The following is a 20,020-nucleotide window of genomic DNA, read 5'->3' on the forward strand; positions in this document are numbered from 1 at the left end:
ATTATTTATCAACTCTGGTTGCAGAACAAAGGTGCCTTTCAGAACAACGGTGGCATTACATTTGTCTTACACCCACTACACCCACTCCCTGCCAACAGCGTTCTCCCTTCATCTGAGAAATGAATTCCAACTGCAGGCAACCTCAAATCGCTCTTCCCCAGAGAAGATTCGCTGGTGAAGTCAGGCCTGACCTGAAGAGGGTGCTGCATAATCAGGGATCACGTAGACAACGAAAACCATGTATCTGGCCACCCTAAGGCTGAATTAAAGGAGTTGAAAGGCCCTGTTTTACAGTCTGACGTGTGCCTGACCTTTAAGAGCAAGGATGAAAGCAATTTCATTTTACATGTGGCAGCTTGTCAATCAAAGGAATCGATCGAGGCGCTTAAAGTGCCTCGGAAAAGCAAAGGGAATGGAAATTGAACTGTCCCACCCACATCCCTCCCCTGTCGATCTGTTGACACTGCAGCCTTCAGAATGAATTAAGGACTGTTTAGGTTTTAGCTTAAGAACACAGTTCACACGGGCTCTCCGGGGCTTTGGCAGCTCAGAACAAAGGGTCAGGGTGGGCCGTGCTTGCTATGCTAAGCTGCCTCTGAAAGCAGCTACCGCGTATTGAACACCGCAAGGCAAACAGCACCTTGCAAATACCACCAGGATGTGCAGCTTGGCAAGGATCCGAGCAGCAGTGGCAGATAACCCAAGGGACACTGAAAGTACACTGCTAGCACCCAGGAACAACAGGAACCCATCAGGACACCTCCAAGGGTGAGCTTTGCTTCTACAAAGTCACTGCAACATGACTACACCTCACTAGAGGTGACAGCAACAGGCTCCAGTCCCTGTCTTGCTCTTCCACCATGATCTTTCCATTCACTGGTTACAAAGCCAAGTAATGAGGTATTTTTTTCCTCTCTCTTTCCATTTGGATGAGCTCCACCACCTTGTCTCCTTGCAGCTCTCCATTCTTTTCTATTCTGGCACATCTTTCATGCATGACAGAGCTCAAAGGGAAGTCAAAAGCAGCAAACCCACCCCCAGCTGGGACTGGTGGAACACAGGTTACATTCCTGAAGCTGTAACTGGACACAAGCAGTGCTCTCTGACCTCGTGAACGGACGTACCCTTATGAACACACCTGTTTAACATTAACTGGACATTCTTATCTCGACTCTTACTTAGGCCTTTCAGTACACCTTCCACCTTTTGAAAGGTGGGTTGTGAAAACCAAGTGCCAGGATGTAATTCAAAGGACTTGTGGAATAGCTGCAGCGAATCTTCCAAGTACCAATGGCCAGGTTTGCCATCCACTTGAAGCAGCACATTCACAGACAGTACCCAGCACAAAGAAAATGACTTTCTGCCTGTTCAGGAGCAAAATGTATCGCAACAGCACAAAATAAACTCATCAAAAATAGGCCTTCTATTATAGTCAACAATGATGATCAAATGCTTGGCAAGGGTTATGGACTATGCTTCAGAACCAAGGCAGTAACTCTGCAGAGGCATAAAAGATTCCCACAAACCAAAAACACAGGCATGTGAAGAAGCAGCCTGATGAAAGGAACACATAGACATGAGGTACAGGAAGGAGTGAGGCAGGTTCAAGGATGACCAAGTCCCCAGCAAATTCATGGGTGTTTGACAAAAGGAAGCATGAAAATGACACCAAACTTACTCTAAACCCCTAGATTTGTCCTTGTCACCAACAATAACTCCTGCATACACCAGAATTGTCTTTTTGAGCACTAAGCACCGAGGAAACTCGTACAGACAGCATACAATGACACAAAGATCTCTGCACAAGAATGAGAAGTTGCTATAGCACCCAGCTAACGCACAGCTTCCAAATCCTCTGACAGCCAGGCCTGGCTAACAATGCCTCCCTTGATAGAAAGGTTTTTATACCTGAGATTTCATCTGTGCAGCCTTTTCTGGGTCAACGGCCAGGACGTGCTGGTAGTGGCGGATGGTGTGCAGCCGGTCCTTGTTCTCGGCCCGAACGTAGCGCTTCAGAGCTTGCAGGATGCGGTGGGGCTGTGGGATTGGAGGAGGGGAAGAGTTCAGATCCACTGGAGCCAATTGACAGCACTTGAGAAAACACCCGTTTTCTTTATGTTAACTCTGGTATTGTGCCTTAGGAACACCAAACAAAGCAGTGGGGTTCTTAGGCAGGCAGAAAGGAGGAGTCCCATTGGAGACTCATCTAAGTCTGCACAAAGGGCCATGCTGGAGGAAGCTTTACAGAACCTATTCCCAGCTTCTGCCTTGGCAAGCCCCAGTGGCAGCCTTCTCACCTTACACCCTGCAAGGAAACTCACCCGTGGTGGGTCAGCCTGCAGGGCAGCCAGGTAGTTCTCCAGAGCGATGCGGCGGCGGTCGTTCAGCATCGCTTCCACACGAGCAAGGTGAGTTTCCACCAGCTGCTGCTTCTCGCTTGCTGCCTCCTTCTCCAGGGATTTCACCATTGCCTGGAAGTGCTGCAACAAAGAAAGGGCATGAAAGGCGCTGCAGGCATCAGGGTCACCTCTTCTCGCTCCTCCTGTGAACAAAGGGAGCCTGTCACACTGCGTGTCCTAGGTATTCATAGCAGGGGAGAAGGGCACTGCGAAAGGTTGATGCAGATTTCATCTCTGCAAATTCAACAGTGACTGTTTGCCTTCCAAACTGCCTTCACAAGGCGCTTGTGAGGTCTGAAGGAGGCATGTGGCCCATGTTGGGAGATCCAGCTGTGTTGAACTGATGACTTGGTATTAACTCTTTCCCTTCACCTTGCAATATGGAAACAGGATTGATCCCTTCAATAACCTGAACTTGCAGAAGTTCACATAAGGGATGCTTCATCAGTCCTCCTTCAGACCAACCTCTATATAGTCTATTAGAAAGGTCATAACCCACATCTCCAAACAAACCAGAGAAGTCCATTAAGAGTTGTTACGTTTCAACAGAGATGATGACAAACTCTTTTCGACTTGCCCCTGTTTCCAAACAGTGCCTTGTGTTAAAATATCTAGAGATAAAACTGTGTTCCAGGCTGAAATCCAAAGCAGGGTCCATCCCTTCAGATGGATATTGCTTTGAGGGAACTTCCCAGAGTTGTCCCTGCCCCCAGCAATCCCACACTGAGAATATCCCTGATTAACTTTGCAGTCTAACTGAACATTCCTCATAAGGGAGAAGATTGGCACTTTGGCAGCAAACCAGCTTTATCTGCTGGCTAAGTGGTTTTCACTAAGTCTGCCCAAACAGGAAATGTGTGTCCAGAGAGTCGGGGCCAATCTGAAGCGGGCTGTGAGGCCCCTGGTTAGTGTGGAGCAGGCCAAAGGGCTGAAGTTACAATTTGGCTCTGGTGCTGCTGTGCTTTGAAGGGTGAGACAGCCTTCTATTGCTGGGTTTAGGGAAGGACCTGGCACAGTATCAGCTCATCTCCAGCTTTAAGAACAAAGCATGCGTTTGAATCAAATCTGCTCTACGAGGCAGCTGCTGACAGAACAGGAAAGCTGTTCTTCCATCTCAGCTGCCCGCTGGCTTTGAACACTTTGACCTCTATTGAGAAGAAGGTGGCCAAGCACCAGTAACTTCCCTCTTTACGTCCTTCAGCTCTTACCTGAATGAGAGTCTGCCTTTCCGCCTTGGGCAGATTGACAGCTTGGTGTTCTGCTTCTTCCCATTCCTTTTTCACCTGGGCAAAGAAAGGACAGAACCCAAATCAACATCTGATCTTTGCGAGCTTATTTGCCTTCGCACGCAGATCCCTGTACAGCCTGGCTAGGAAAACAGTGCTGCAGCGGGGTTTAAACCTAGCCCTTCAACCCACTGAGCAGCAAGCCAAGTGTCCCCATTGATTCCCTTCTCCCAAAACTCCTGAAGAAATGAGAATCTAACTGCCATATTGCAAGCAACATGAAAGGCTGGTGCACGGAGTCCATCATCACCCGTCCACCATCAATTTCTCCGAACACAGCTGATAAAGGACCAAAGCTAGATGCTCACCCGGTCCATACGGTTGTGGTGCCTGACCTCCAGCTGCTCCTTTGCCTTCTGGAAGCGGGCATGTTCGTTGTCATCAGCTGGGGTTTCAAAGTAGACATCCACATCATCGGTTGGCACTGCAAAGAGAAGGTAAGGGTAAGCAGCAGTGCAGAACCCCGTGATCCTGGATGGCAAAGGATAGGGAGGGAGAGGAAAGCTCCATTCCTGTACCATTAACAATCTGCCAGGCTGAGTTTACTGAACCACCACCTACCAGCAGTCCAGTTTGGTACCACTGAGCTGCCAATTTACTGCACAGCACCAGTTAGTTCCATCATCCCCAAAGCACGGTAATGCACTGCGGCAACCGGTCCTCCCATTAGTTCTGGGATGAGCATTATTCAGCTCCAGCAACAGAACGACTTGGATTGCAGAATAAAGAACTTGTTCTCTCTTCCCTTTCACATTAGCTTTGGAGAGTTTAAATGACACTTTGTGCATTAGCAGCTCGCTGACAAGCTGGCTCCAGACACCATTAATACGATCAGGGAGCTTAAAAATAAGTCTGCACAAAACACTGCATAATATTTGACACTTCAAACCTACCTTCCCTACCAGATGCACCATGCAGGACTAACAGGCAATGATATTAGACAAGACAGCAACAGAAGGAGGCTCAGTGTGACAAGCTGGCTCATCCAATAAACTGGACTGTTGGTATCTTTTAAGACATTCAATTTTGACAAGGGGAGAAACACAATTTCAGAGCTGATAATTCCAAGCATTATCCAATAATCCACAATGCAGACTCCACAATGGGGGATCTGTAATCCACAAACTGCAGTTCAGGATATGCTGAATCAAGTTTCTGTGCTCTGTTTTAGAAGCTACACATCCCAAAGCCCTTTCCCAACGGCCCTATGGCAAACAGGATGCTCTCCATCGCTGCCCTTCAGCAGAGGGAGGGCAGAAAGGGGAGTAACATTAGTTATTTGGGTGGAAAAACCCTTCAATATGTAATTGAATGCTTCAGGAAAAGAATTACCTGGCACTTCAGCAGCTTAGATGTACCTGAATCTAACAACCTTTATTCTAACTAGGGAAGAAGGAGTGAAGAAAAGGGGAAAGGATAACTGAAGTAACAGCAACATAACACACAGGTATTCCAGTTGTGTGCAAGGGACACCATGAGATCAGTACCATATTCTGGGCCGGCTCATGGCATTCCTGAACCAGGCTTGGACACAGAGAAGCCTCTTCCCAGCCCCAAATCCCTCTGTTACAGGACAAAGTTTCAGACAAAAAGCCCCTGACATCCGCATCTTTTATTTCACCGCCTCGGTGAGATCAGCCCAATCTAAAGCACTTGCATGAAGCCCATTCTGTAAACAGGATTATGGCTGTGGAGTCAGACTGCCAAGCCCCAGATAACACAAAAAGCCTTTCAAAAGGCTTTTATGGGAGCTGAAGTGGAAGTGCTGGAGTTCAACAATAAGATTAATAAGGAGGTTAAAATGGTTTGGGGTAGTTTTATCATCTGACATAAAAGCCGCTGGAAGCTGGTGCCAAAAACCTCAAGCTCTCAAAAACACAGGGATTGAGTCATGATTCATATTTCAAACCAAGCTGCAAGTGGGAATCTGAATTCTAGGCTCCTTCTCCAATACCTTCTCAAAATGCAATAGCAAGAAAGTGCCCACTACCGGGAGAACAGCGAGGAGGCAGCCTGCTTTTGAGGACAGACGATGGATGGAACACCACTGGGGAAAGCAAGTGCTTCCTTCCATACCTTTGCTATGCCTTTTCCCAAGAGAGACAGCCCATAATCCCTGCTGTAGATCCGGAAGAGGACAACTACACCCTTAGGAAGAGCTGCAAGCCAACGGAGAGCACAGACACCATACACCCTAGGAAAGCTCACCCCTAAAGACTCGGAGAAGCGGAGACAGGAGGAGACTGCTGCAAAAGGACAGACGGAACTGCTGCAGACACCAGGACCAAGAGGATAAGCTACACACGTGTCCTCTCTTGACCTAGGCAAGGAGGAGGAGACACCAAACGCCAGACAGACAGTGGCTAGCTGCAAAAGGGCCAGTGGGAGGCAGGACTTACTCATCTTTTTACACACAGCCATACAATACTCCTCTGACTCAAAATTGTTCCTGTTGCCTCCGCAGCCTCCATATATAAAGCGAATGCATTTTCTCTTGTTAGGGTCGAAGTACCAACGAGGCATCACAGCCTGGCAGGGCCCTGTCATCGCCTCCTGGGAGCAGACAGCTGTGTGGAGACGGGTTAGAACATGAGCACAAGCCCTGCTGAGCACTTCATACAACACGGGGGTGGCTCTACTTTGTACCTTCACCGGCCAAAGGGCTTCTGTCAGTTTTGGAGGGGGATATCCAACACTACAAAAGCATTCACCCCAAGGCTTGCTAGGAAGGTGCCTATACGTGGTGCTTTGAGTGATTTCTCCTTAGCTAGAGGCTGAAACAACAAGGATCTGTTTGGCTGATGTCACAGTGTTATGCCTCAGGCATCCCAGCACGATGGAAAGATAAAACCGACATGATGGAAGGAAAACCCATTAGGGCCGCTTAAAGCATCCCAACATGTCCTGTTGTCTGCACTCTGCCTGGATAGCCACTCCACATCTTAAAGGTGAGGTATAAGAGCAAGCAAAAAGGCAGGCTAAGCACAAGGAACGTGATCACCATGGCGATCTCAGCTGCTAGGTTTTCCAGTTTGGAAACATCTATATGCTAACCATTGAAACTCCAGGTAGCCACGGTATGTGGGCTGCTTCACAATGAGCAGGCACGTAACTGGGTTATTCTGAGGCAAGAGAACAGATACAGCGTGTGATTTAGCAACTGTTAGTGGCACTTTGGGGGAAAAAAAGACTGTGGAACCCCAAAACAGACCCCCCAATCAGATGGCTCCAAGGCTGTTTCAACACCAGAGCTGTAACAGTCCTGGACATACATGAGCTAAGCCTTGTCTCAGCAAGTAAAATTATCTGCAGCATGCTGGCATTGTACCAGGAAGATGCAAGAAGTGCTGGCAAGGATGCAGTGATCTGGAGCTAATTGAATTTCATTCCCTCTCCCCTCCTCCTTCCTCTGCAGACACTTCTACACGCAAAGGAGAGGACATCGTATAACGCTGAGGCACCACACAACCAGCAGGTGCCCTCTGCAACGGCACCTACCATTTAAGCACAGTATATAATATTACTGCAGAAAGCCTGGGTCACCCGTGTAATAGAAGCAGGCCAATTGTGCTGGCTGGCTTTCTTGCAGGAAAGAGAAGGGTTTATGCAAAGGCAGCACCAAATATGCTCCTCTTAAATGGCCAGGAAGCACCTTTATGCCACCCCTGCAGAATATAGCCCACTGCTTTTAGTTTCCTTTTGTCAACTGGTGTTGAATCCCAGAATCCCAGCCTGGTTTGGGTTGGAAGGGACCTTAAAGCTCACCCACTTCCAACCCCCTGCCACAGGCAGGGACCCCTTCCACTAGAGCAGCTTGCTCCAAGCCCCTGTGTCCAACCTGGCTTTGAGAGCACTGCCAGGGATGGGGCACCCTGTGCCAGCACCTCAGCACCATCATGATCGCCCTAAACTAGGATTTGACATTCAGAGCGTCCCCAAAATGCCTAGGGTTTTCCAAAAAGCAGCCTATGCAGCTATGGTTCTTCTGACCCAAAACTGCACCTTCATGGAGGATGCTCTAGAGAGTTCATTTCATCACCTGAAACACAAGCATCATCAGCTTCTCCTCTGTTTGCTAACTCATCTGGCAAATACAGCCTCCAGGTGGCATTGAGTGACTTGATCAAGAACCTATGACCAAGGAGATGATTCAGGGAAGCCAGAGGCCTGCAGGCTGGAACATCACTTACATTTCATGTCACTGTTGACTTCCTTTTCAGGAGCAGCCTTGTCATTGCTTGGCTCTGTGGGGGTCTCCTCGTTGTAATCATCCACTTTGTAGCTATCGTAGTAGTAATCACGGTCTTCCACCACGTCCTCCTCCTCTTCCCCTTCATCTTCTTCATCCTCATCCTCCTCCACAGCTGTTCCTGTGATGTCTTCTACACCTGCCTCTGTAGGGAACTCACTGAAGGGATACAGGGTTTAAAGTTAAGACTGATCACTCTGCAGACAACCTTTGATGTACCAGTGTTAATGATTTGCTTTTCATCTGTTCTAGAAACACAGGAGATGGGAAAAATTAATGGACCAACTATTGATCAGCCCACTGACTGCAGTGATGGGACCTCCCTCACTACAGACACACCTACTGCAGGCAGAGCTTCTCCATGCCTCTGGCTTAGTGGAGGTTACTTGCATTTCCTCATCAGCTTCTTATCACTAAGTGAAATTCTACCATCAGGGGAGGTAACTGCTGTCACAGTCAATCTTTTTGACTGTCTGAGGATGGAGTGGGGGGGGGACTGTTCAGCTCCTCTGCTAATAGGAGTGCTGCAAAGTCATCTGTCCTTCTGCAAGGCTCGTTCAGGCTCAGGATGCTCCTTTGGGAAATTCAAAAGCACAGGAATTCTCCTCTCTATCCTCACAAGGGTGAAATATTCACTAACAGCCCCTTCACATACAGAGTTGTCACCATCTGTGCTAGTACAACCCTACCTTTTATAGAGGTCATAGTCTTCATCCTCATCTTCATCCTCTTCCTCTTTGGACAGAGCCTCATCCACAACCTTTGCCTGAGGGCAGCATACATATTCTGTTCCATGGAACTGGTCTACTCCACAGGGCAGCAGCATGCCATAACTGTGCAGGATCATCCCTTCTGTCAGACAGGCCTGAAAGAGGAGCCCATTTGTGTCAGTTCAGCATCATGCTCTTGCTTTGGATAAAGGTGAAGTTTGCCTAGCACAGACCTTGAGATTAGTACCAACAGTCTATACTTGTGAGCAAAAAGACAACAGCAACACACAACCCAAGTCTAATATCAAAGGAAAACGGATGTGAATCTTGTAGCTGAATCAACATCTGAAGGGAAGTCCCAGATTCAAGCTCAGAACATTTTGTACCAACTCCAGGGAAGGAGCATTCCAAAGCAGCAGAGCTGCTGTTTGCATTTCTGGGCTGGCCATGTCATTAAACTTTATTTATTACACTTTACACTGCAGTAAGTGAATAATCACTCCAATGGACTTTATGTCAAGATTATTTTAACATGCTGAAGATGAAAATCAATCTGATAATTCACGAAAAAGCCAAATGCAAACTGTGATCAGACCTTGCATCTATAAACGTCTCGTAAGCTAAGGAAACACATGGCTTTGTGGTGCCCCAGAAAAGAATGAAGTAAGAAAGGCTTTATTATGCACATCAGAACCCTTTTGTGCTTTGCTTTGTTACAGCACGGATGGAAAATGAGCCACATATTTCTGGAGAAGGTCTCCAACTCTGTCAAAAGCAGAGTGACTTTTAAATATGCTCGCCATCAACAAGTTCACCCCCAGTTAAAAGGGGATTGCTTCAGCACAGCTTTATTTCAATTGGGTTTTGCCCCTGGGATTTTAAAGAAATAGGTTTAACCGGTGCATCTTTAACCTCTTCTTCACTAGCACATCACTGATCATTGTGCTGCTGTTTCAACACATGCATCTTGCTTTCTTTACCCCAGCTCAAAAGGGTGTGCAGAGAATCTGCAACCTTTATGCTAGTCAGATTAAAAACCAACACACAACACCCCCCCCCAACCCCAGGCTAGATTTATTCTGAGAAGATAATCCATCTCTTATGTAAAACCTCCACTAATCAGGCACCAGGAACTCGGATTGTCCCCAAGCAAGTGCTGCCATCCAAATCCCCTGCAGCAGCAGGTACATTAATGCTTAATGTGCAAGGGAAATAGGAACCAGCCATGGACACGGTGGCTCTCTAACCTGGAAAGAAGGATGAGCCCTGGTTAAAGCAATATCCTAGAGACCTGACTTCTATTCCTAGCTCCATCCTAGGGTATGATCCTGGGCAAGCTCCTTTCGTGAGTGAGGGGTAACTCAGCTAGCTGCAGAGGTTGTTTTAAGTCACTTGAGTGCTTTTAACTTCCCTTTTCATTGCTCTCTGCCTCAGGCTGCAGGCTGCAATATGGGAATGACAGACCCCAGAGATGAACGCTGGGGTGCTCCAATACATCCAAGGGGATGGATCCATGATAAATATTGCTGCCACAGCAGGTCATTTACCTCCTTGGCCACAGTATGCCAGTGCTGATGGCTTTCACACACATCCATCCGCTCCTTGTGGAAGAACCGGCACTTCTCTGGCACCAGCAGGACGTCGCTTACAAACTCCCCCACTGAAAAACAAGAAGCATCCACAGTTCACCTATGTCTTAACAGACACCAACGCCACCATCAGAGCTCCACTAAAACACACATTGCACAAGTGCCTTGAAAGTTCAGTGTATTCTTAATGGGGACAGAAAATCAGAGCCTTGGAGTTTCCAAGCTGGAACAACCTGCTCCAGTGGAAGGTGTCCCCTTCCTGTTGCAGGGGGCTTGAATTGGATGAGCTTTAAGGTCCCTTCCAATGCAAACCAGTCTGGGATTCTAAGAACAGGAATAGGGGCTAATTGCTGAAACATTATCTGACCCCTAAGGCTGCACTGAAGGCTAAAGTTTCCAGTGCAAGTTAAACAGTTGTTCATGGATGAGCCAGGATTGACTGAAGGGTTTCCATAGAGAGCTTTGAAAACACTGCATCTGCAAATGGACGTTTTCAAACCACTTAATGGCCACTTTCTAAGCACCATAGCAAAGCTATGTCATGCTCTTGGGTGCTGTAACAGCCTGGACACTTTTACATGGCACGGGTGTTATCTATGTTTTCAGTATCTGGGCATCTGAGCAAGTCTTGTTGTGTTTCCAGATGGTTTAATTCAGGATCAACTGCAGCACATTCCCTGACTCGGATGCTCCTGTCCTAACCAGAACACAGCAGGCTTGGAAAAAGCAAAGCTACAAAGCTTAAAGCCCAGGGTACAAGCAGAGCCAGCAAATACACTGCATGCCATCCTTTAGATAACCACCACCTCACCAGCGTGATGAAGTGTTGGCACTGCCTTAAAACCAGACCGTTGCTTTTGAGGAAGAAGGGAGAGCATCAGCCTGCTCTCCAGCCTCTGTATTAGTTGGACTGAGCAGCATTCAGCCTGCATTTCCACCACAACTCAATTTAGAATCAACCAGGATGGAAAAGACCTTTGAGATCATCAAGTCCAACCACTGTCCATCACTAAACCATGGAGCTGAGGGCCTCATCTACACTTTGGGAACACTTCTGAGTCAAAAGGCCTTTCCCCACAGAGCCTCCAGGGAGCAGAATTATTTGCCCAACGTTATCTTTTCCAAATACCTGTTATGATTTTGCATGACCAGTTACTTGGCAGCCACTCTGTACCGACAGCAAAGGCTCAGGGACATTGCTCCTACGCCCTACACAGAGGGTGTTAAGCAGAGTTTAGGGGCAGATAAGAGGGGACAAATGCAAGATAACGAAATCAACTAACACTTGAACATCACCCTTTTAACATCAGCCTGGTAAGCACAACAGAGAAATGGCTCTTCCCCCATTTCCTTATCTCAGAACAGGCCACCTAGATTTTAAACTCAATCCTTTCCTCTCAGGAGAGGTTTCAATGCTTCTGATAGGAAAGCTTATACTGACCAAGCTTTAAAATCAAGAGACTGAGGTTCTGGGGGCTGAAGGCACAAGACTCAAAATGACCAGTAAATGTGAACAAAGAGCTCTTTGGAACAACGCTGAATCCTCACACCATCACACAGAACACATGGAAGAGCCTCTCAATCCACCTAGGACCTGGACAACCCTTACATGCTGTATGTTAATGACACCTTCCCCACCGATGGCCACTGTCAGAAAAGCAAATCCTCTCCCTTTTCAGCTCAGAGCAGGCGTAAGAAGTGTTTCCTTGTCACCTCTTATGTTTCCATGCCACCCAGCAGCCTAGCTTGTCTTTTCACACCTCAGCAGGCTCAGCCCTGCTCCCATCATCCTATTGTTACCTTCGTTTTACAGTTCAGTGGCAGTGCTAATGGCTTCTCTTCTCCCCTCTTTACCTTTGAATGACAAAAGAGCTTTCACTGCTGAGGGGGGAGGCAGGAGAAGGTTCATCAGCAAGCAGCAAAATCCTCCCTCAAGACAGTCTGTGCTTTAATGAAGGGAGGACGACACAAGCAGGAATGGGAACAAAACCCCCTTGACTACCTATGCACCCCACAGAAACACATCATCCACTTGCAAGGAGCAATCTGTGGGCTGCTGGAAACAAGAGAATGTATTTTATGTACATGTGGACTACTGAGCTGCCACTCAGCTCTGCAAGCCAAAGCTGCCTCGCAGGCTGAGCAGCACAAGCCAGGAACACTGGGAAAGACACTAATTACAAACTTGAACAGAGAGTTTAATGCTTATCACATTTTAGGGCAGCGTCACTAAAATCAGCTTATTTTTCAGCTGGAGAATAGGCTTGGGGAAGGATTACTCCTCAACAAGATGACTCCTCATAAAGCCAGAGATCTTGCTTTCATCCTGATTTCCATTAGGAATCCTCTGCATAAGCAGCTGGGTTTGGTTGCTTCTCAAACCTGAACTGGCACATCTATAAAGACAAGAGTCTTTCTCCCAGGTTGCTTCCACAACAGCTTCCATGTTTATGATGTGCTTTATGATTGTCTATTGGAAGGCATATGTGTGTGTGTATGTGTATATATATATGTATATGTGTGCATATATATGCATATATGTATGTATATATGAAGGTGTATGTATATATACACACCCATACAGGACAAAGTACCCATACAGTTCTGCAGATTTGCTTGTGTTCTCCTACGCCAAACCACATCCTAACCTGGAATCAGGCCACAGATAAGGAAAACTGGTTCCCACTCAATGCTCCCAGCACTCAGACTCCCCAAGATAGCACAAGACTTCCATTAAACCAACTATTTTCCAGTGGATAACTCCAAAGAGAATCAGCCAGCTGAGACTAAGCTTAGTCTGCACATGCAGTGCAGCACAGTGTCACGCACAACCTACAGGTCAAAAGCTGCAAGGTAAACAAGCTAAACATGGGCCTTCATTGCCTTCATTCCAGTGGATGGAGGGATTCTGGAAAGCACCATGAAATCCATCAGTTTCTCTGATGTTCTTTCCCAGTTCAAAGTGGGGACATGGGATACAGCTGCAAGAAGCAGGGCCTCTTTGGAACAGCAATGTTTAAATATAGTCATGGAAATAGAATAGAGATCTCTTGCCAAGACCAAAGCAGGAAGCCTGAACACACTGAGCATTGGAGTCTCCAAGGCAACAAAATATTAAAGCTCCACAAAAATAGGATCAGAGTATTAAATCCCAATGTCTTTGTGATACTCAAGTACAATAGCCTTCAGGGTTTTATGGCAGTTGCAGAGGGAACGGGGATTTCTTTTGCATGCCAGGCACCATTATCCCACCACAGCTGCTATCAAGCTGTCGGTCTGTTTGAGACAGGGAGAGTTCCATCTTGTGGAAACCAAAACGTTTAAGAGGAAGCTGGATGTGGAAATGGCAACCTGGGAGGAGAGAAGCCTTGTCAAGCTCGGTTGTTGGCTGTGTTAGAAGCCTGTTCCCTGTGAACACACAAACACATCACACCACCCACTCACCCAGGCACTTGTAGGGCACGACAATGTGAGTGTGGTCCTTGCACTGCTTCTTCCCCCTCTTGCACCAGCTGTCGATGCTAATGGGTTGGTTGGCTTCCACCACGTTCGTAATCTGCAGGTCTGGATACATCTGTTTCATAAGCAAAGACAGAGAATGGGCAAAGTGGCTCCTCACCAAAGCAGCGAGGCTGATTCTCCACACAAAGCCAAGTTCCAATCCGCGCATGGACACACGTTCTCTTCTGGATCAAGCTTACAACAGCTGAAGACATAAAAAAGCTGTTTGGCACCCAGGGCTTGAGAAACGGAATGTGTCATCCATCACTTCTTTGCAGCAGGAGGAAGCCAGGTCAGCAGCAAAAGCCTTTGCTGGCACTGAGCTGAGGTGTTTGGCTTTGCATGGTAACAAAGAAGGAGGACTTGGGTTTGGAGGAGATTTCTCCATTCCATTCTGTCTGGTGCAGCATGATACCCTCTGGAAGAGGGCAATCACCAACAAACAGGGTTTAGTACCATCTTCAGACACTTGTCGGGCTAATATGCACCTACCTCCTCAGGTTTCCTTATGCCTGCTCCATTTATGATGTATTAGTATCATTCCTACATCCTCCTCGAGTTCTCAAGTCCAGACGCTGACTTATATTTAGGCTTTTACTATGTGAACCAAATGTAGCCCCAATTACATCAGCCTTGTAAAACAGTTTTAAAAGTTATCTAAGTCCAGACATGGTGCATTCTAGCAGTTTCCTATTTAAAAGATACATTACTTAGAGTGTTCTCCTTGCCTGTCACCTCAGAAGAGCAATTAAAGGCAGCTACCAAAGCCAATATGCTACAGCATATCTGGAGCACACTGAAAGGACATTACATCTCTTACAATAATGCATAAAGAGCCTGTAAATACTGTCAAAACGTTGAGGAAGGTACTTTTCTAATGGTCTGGCTGATCTGAACATGCTGCTGAGAACAACCCAGCCACAGTTTGATGAGGATAATGTCAGGTTCCATCATGTACAATGTGATGGTGATGCTGGTGAATCAGGTTAAGATTTGGAGATACCGCTGCAAAAACCCTCTACTTAAAAGACTGATCCCTTCTGTGGCTGTTTTAAACCAGAGGCAGCTCTTCAATCCCGCTGCAGTGTCCTCCCTGCTCTGCAAACAGGTCATGCACTCGAGCTAGTGGAAAGCAAGCTCTTTTCCTGCAGGGTTAATTTGCTACTGACCGCCTAAATGGGAATCCAATTCCTTGGCTGCAGTGCAGATGCAGGGGCACACAGGAAAACTCACCTCCTGGCAGTACTGCAGGATCTCTTCCTTTCTTCCAAAGCAGCTCTTGGTCCCGGAAGGGTCAGGCTCCCATTTCCCAGTCTGGATGTTCACGTGCATATTGAGCTTCCCACAGAACATGGCAATCTGAGGCTCTGCCACCGCGAAGCCTGCCCCTGCATTGGCTGCGAGCGCCTGCGAACACAAAGACAGGACACAGTGAGTGCATGGTCTGATGGAAAGCAGAACCCAAAGAACCAGAAGGCCTCTGCCAGCTCCTCTAGAGAGCTCCTGCTTAATCCAGAACATTGGAGGAGTCTTCCCAACCATTCTGTAATGATATTCCTTAAAGATGCTCAGCACACATCATGTTTTCAACAGTGTTTCTCCAAACTCTGCTTTTATTACTTCAACAGCTTACCAAAACCAACAGTAATTCACACTTCAAGGCTGTGCCCAGGGTTAGGGTTAGGTTATTTGAAGATAAGTAACTAATACCAATAGCTTTTGGCAGAAACACCTCTGTGAGGTTACCCACGGTACTGCTAATCCTGATAGAATAGCTGCTCAAATCCACCTCAGAGTTCCCAGTCTGTGCTTCTCCCAAAAGCTTCACAAACTTGGGATGGAAACACTGAAGCTTCTTGCTCTAACATACAAGAAAAGGCGACTTTGCTGAACTAGAAGCTGTTGCATTCAAGTCCTCAAAGCCTGTTGTCTCTCGGTCAGTGCACTCCTATGGGTATTTGTCCTGCCTGGATTGATGCGTACTCTGCACACTTCCAAGCCTGCCCTGGCAGACAAAACCCCACTAACCCAGCCCCACATGTGGGTCAAACTGCAGACTGATCAATGCAAACAAGGTCAGGCTCCCTGTTGGCAATCTCGCTGCCTGACCAAAAGGAGAAAAAGGGGATTAAATTCAATTGCAGGCTTGGGCTTCTGCTGAAAAGCCTGAGTGAATGCTGGGAGCTGGACATGCTGCCCCTACACAACTACTCACTGTTGTAAAAGTAGAGGTATAAGGCAAAGAAAACCAAACTCCAAAGCTCAACAATCCACTTCAGCTGCTTCAGAAAAGGCAGATTACAAACAGAGGCTCCAGGGACCACTGCCCCACAGATTCATGTTTCCTGGCCTTCATCTTTAGCTTTTTATACACTCAAAGCCACACACGTTACTGTGGGCACCATTCATTCCTGCTGCCTGCAGGTCCCCACCAGCTTGTGTCAATACATGCATGCTTGAAGCAAACAAAGAAAGAGAAGAATCCACTGGGACAACGGCTGGGTGCAGCTCTTGCTTGGTGGATAGTAGGAAAACATTCACTCCATCATAACCAGGTTCATTTCTCCCCCTCCCTGTTTACACACAAAATCAGTGCCTGGAGATCAGACATTCAACAAGGAGCCAAGGACTGTGCAGTGCTGACCACATGCTTGGGATGAGACACAAAGGCCTAAATTCATGTCTTAGCTACAGAAAACCCACCCCTTGAGGTTCAAGGACTTATTCCACTGCACATCATTTAAGACAGAGTCTTATACAAGCAGCTTCTACTTAATCTAACCCAATATGAGAGCAAGCTCTGGCACAGATCACAAAGTCATAAAACACTGAACCATATATAAGAGACTGGCATCGATGTCCCACAACAGAATGCTTCCAAGTTCACTTATACATACAAGTTTAGCATAGGAATTTGTTGTGCTCTGTCCTAACAGAAATAACACAAGTATAGGAGGGCTCGGGATGAATACACTGATGGTAACAGGATGCAGTAACTTTGTTCCTTTAAGAACCAAACCATTCAATAGACATTCACTTCTATCAAGTGCTGATGGCAGAGAGCAAACCCATGCTCCTGTGCTGCCTCCTCTCTGCTGTAGCCCTCCAGAAGAAAAAGGCCAATGTAGAATGCTCCTTCATCACTCTATAAACACACACATACACCCTTTGTAAGAGGGCCTTTTTATCTCTCTCTAAACCAACACCACGTTGGTACCAACACCACGCTCCAGAGAGCACAAGACTTGACATGTTCAAGGGAAGAATCACTCTGTCTGATGACAAGGAAACTGCATCCAAGATTCAAGCTGAACTCTGAAAAGGACAAAAGGAAATGCAAGATGGAGCGTGCACAAGGTGTTAACCCCTGCAAGAATACAGCGCATCAAAAGAGAATAAAAGGGGTCTGGAATGGTTTGGAGATCTTTAGCACCACTGATGCTGGGAATCTGTTTTCTCCTAAGCAAACTGCAGCGAAATGAGGTAACTATAAGCAAAGGAGGCAGAAACACCCCTAAGTGATCCATTCACAGCAGCTCTTGCATGAGCAGACTCCTGTTCAAACACATACCAGCCTCCTGACATCATGAGCAGCCCCAGGCACATCCAGGGTTTGTTTTTGCTGTCTCTCCAGCCTGACACCTCGCACTATGGCAAAGGTATCACTCCTCCTCCCCGGTGGATTGCTCACATACTTTACCTATCAGAGCAGGGCTGTTGCCCCAGCTACCAGAGCACGCTAAGCCCCAGTTCACAGCTGAACAAAGGAGGCACCAATGATTTGATTTCATCACTTTTAATCCAATGGAAGAAATCTTGTCTCACATCAGGCTGTTGAGTAAGCGATGCTGACTCTTTAACCCCATGATCTGCAAGATAAGGGTTTTGAGTGAGAGGCTGCTCCAACCCCAGTAGTTAAAATGCAGCATGTTCATCTCATTCGACCTGTGATGAGAGAACAGGGCACAGAAATCTGTACCAGTGGAAGCCACATCTTTAACACTGCTACTTAAGTAGTGAAGAAAGTCACCTTCTGGGGACAAATTTGAGCTGTTACACACAATTGCCCTTAGTGCATCAGAAATAAAAGTGGATTGCTCAGGCTGAGGTTATCCAGTCTACATTCATAGACTGGTCTGGGTGGGAAGGGACCTTAAAGCTTCAACCCCCTGCCACAGGCAGGGACCCCTTCCACTAGAGCAGGTTGCTCCAAGCCCCATCCAACCTGGCCTTGAGCACTGCCAGGGATGGGGCATCCCCAAGCAGCACTTTGCAAAAGGAGAGCTAAGGAACATGCAAACCAGGACGAAGCTTGGGATAAAGCCATGCCCTTCGTTAAGCTCTTCAGCACTGCAGAGAACTCACATTGCAGAGGGATGAACAAGCTGACAGCACATTTTTCTTTGGGAATTTCCCAGCCATAAATGGAAGCAGCCGCCTCCTTCAGTGCTGGGGAGCAACTATTCCACCTCTTAAATAAGCAGGCTGACAGCTTAGGAGGGGCAACACACATAATGGAAGGGAGTTGATCCAGTTGTGTACCTCCTCATCGAATGTTATTTGAGGAGCTATTATCCTATTAATATATATCCATAATGTGAGAGCAAGATGAATGTTATTTGGGAAACAGATTTACATAAACTATCACTTTCCCCACTGGCACTCGCATTCACAGGATGCTTCATGATAAATTCCACTCTGCCTTTTGGTGTCATTCTGTAACCCAAGTTTGCTTTCCAAGACCAAGGAAGTTCTTGATTCCATAAACACATAAATCTCTGGCCAGTTAAAGTCAGCTAAATACCTCACCCTGTCACACAGTGCCTGATTTATGGTCCCTGAAACACTGGAATCCAAACCTCTACATCTTTCCCTCTGATGCCTAAGTATTTTAATTCACTACTATCCCCTTCCAGTTGTGCTGAACGGGGACATCTACCCCTCAAACACATGCAATACATCGCAGTTCTGGTTTGGAAAGATACAACCTGAAAACCACACACATAATCCTTGCCTTTTAATTCCAGGATCTGTTAAAGCTCAACACAACAAGGCTTCTTCAGCCCAGCTCCCTATCCAGTGCTGGTCAGGAAAGCCTGCCATGTGCTGCTGGGGACTTCAGCATTGGAGGTTTGCTTTTGGGAAGAGAAGTTCATCCCTGTGTTTGACAGAAGTGAGGTCCTGAGTACCTGGATAGCACAAAGGTACCCACAAAGCAGCATCATTTAACTACGGCCTGAATCTTCAGTGAGGTCAGACATTGCAGACCCCTCGCCTATCTCATCAGACTAGCTGCAGTATCAATCTTCATTCAAGTAAAAGCACAGTGGATGGGAGCTTGATTCCCTTCTCATTCATGCTAAAGAGCTGTTCCCAAATTGCTTCCCAAGACAGTCGCAACACATGCACTGTGCAAAATCAGAGCCTGAGAAGTACAGAGAGCCTGCAAGGAAAACTCACACTGTGTTTCCAGCAGGTTTCCTTTGAGGCAAAACACCAGCAGCCCTGCCTGGATAAAGCCACAGAAGATTAAGTCGTTTTCCAACTGGAACTCCAGCCTGCAGCATCCATAAGGTGCTGAAATGAAGCTCTGATTGTGAACGGCATTGACTTGGTGGCCAGAGAAGGAAACGCGCAGCCTATTGCAACAGAGCCTGCAGGTCCCAGCAGATTCCCTGCTGGAAGAGTTACAAGAATTCCCCATCTCTTTGCTGCCACGGAACGCCAGGCACTACTTGGGAAGATTGCCTGTGCTGGTTGGTTTTAATTAAGCAAAGCCCCTTGAAAGCAATCCCGGTTATTAACATCGGAACGCACGTGAAGCACAACCTAAGGGACTTGAGAACACGCTGCTCAGCACGCTCCCTACCCTCATGAACACCTCCCACCTTTGCTTCATTAAAGGAAAAAGGGAAAGAAGAGGAAAGAAGACTGTTTTGTTAATGCATTTCCTCTTGTTTCTGCAGCACAAGGCTGCAGCTCCTCCTCTGTCACTGTAATAGCCACACATACGGAGGTTATAAATTGAACCCTTTCAAGGCCACTGAGGAATTCCAGCAGTCCCTTTGATACTAAAATGAGCACTGTTACCTTATCAGCCCTCCTGGAACCACAACCCTCAATGGATGCTGCTTTGAAATGCATGGATATTTCACCTTTCCACCCTTTCCTGGGCTGAAAACTGCACAGAGGACTCAGGATAGGGAACAGGATGCTCAGAGAAGCTGTGGCTGCCCCATCGCTGGCAGTGTCCAAGGCCAGGTTGGACACAGGGACTTGGAGCAAG

The 20,020-nt window shown here is 47.1% G+C and overlaps 2 protein-coding genes across 6 annotated transcripts in view; both read right to left on the reverse strand.

The window, feature by feature from the left end:
- ZBTB44 (zinc finger and BTB domain containing 44) overlaps positions 1 to 20,020 on the reverse strand; it is a 398,215-nt gene that overhangs the window by 215,947 nt on the left and 162,248 nt on the right. The window lies entirely within an intron of this gene.
- Positions 1 to 20,020, reverse strand: part of APLP2 (amyloid beta precursor like protein 2) — a 42,834-nt gene that overhangs the window by 7,763 nt on the left and 15,051 nt on the right. For 4 of the 5 annotated variants that reach the window (XM_061368557.1, XM_061368556.1, XM_061368555.1 and 1 more), the window contains exons 2-11: positions 14,968 to 15,141; positions 13,678 to 13,807; positions 10,192 to 10,304; positions 8,624 to 8,799; positions 7,876 to 8,093; positions 6,085 to 6,252; positions 3,994 to 4,109; positions 3,608 to 3,682; positions 2,322 to 2,480; positions 1,909 to 2,037 (exon numbers count right to left, since the gene is read on the reverse strand). In XM_061368557.1, the coding sequence (XP_061224541.1) occupies positions 1,909 to 2,037; positions 2,322 to 2,480; positions 3,608 to 3,682; positions 3,994 to 4,109; positions 6,085 to 6,252; positions 7,876 to 8,093; positions 8,624 to 8,799; positions 10,192 to 10,304; positions 13,678 to 13,807; positions 14,968 to 15,141 (1,458 nt within the window). The remainder of the gene's footprint in view (positions 1 to 1,908; positions 2,038 to 2,321; positions 2,481 to 3,607; positions 3,683 to 3,993; positions 4,110 to 6,084; positions 6,253 to 7,875; positions 8,094 to 8,623; positions 8,800 to 10,191; positions 10,305 to 13,677; positions 13,808 to 14,967; positions 15,142 to 20,020) is intronic. The other variant, XM_061368558.1, reaches the window with a different exon arrangement.

The sequence above is a fragment of the Neopsephotus bourkii genome, unplaced genomic scaffold, assembly GCF_033783945.1.
Source record: "Neopsephotus bourkii isolate Nb327-2 ecotype Australia unplaced genomic scaffold, CSIRO-AGI_Nbou_v1 NB_1433, whole genome shotgun sequence".
NCBI lineage: Eukaryota > Metazoa > Chordata > Aves > Psittaciformes > Psittacidae > Neopsephotus > Neopsephotus bourkii.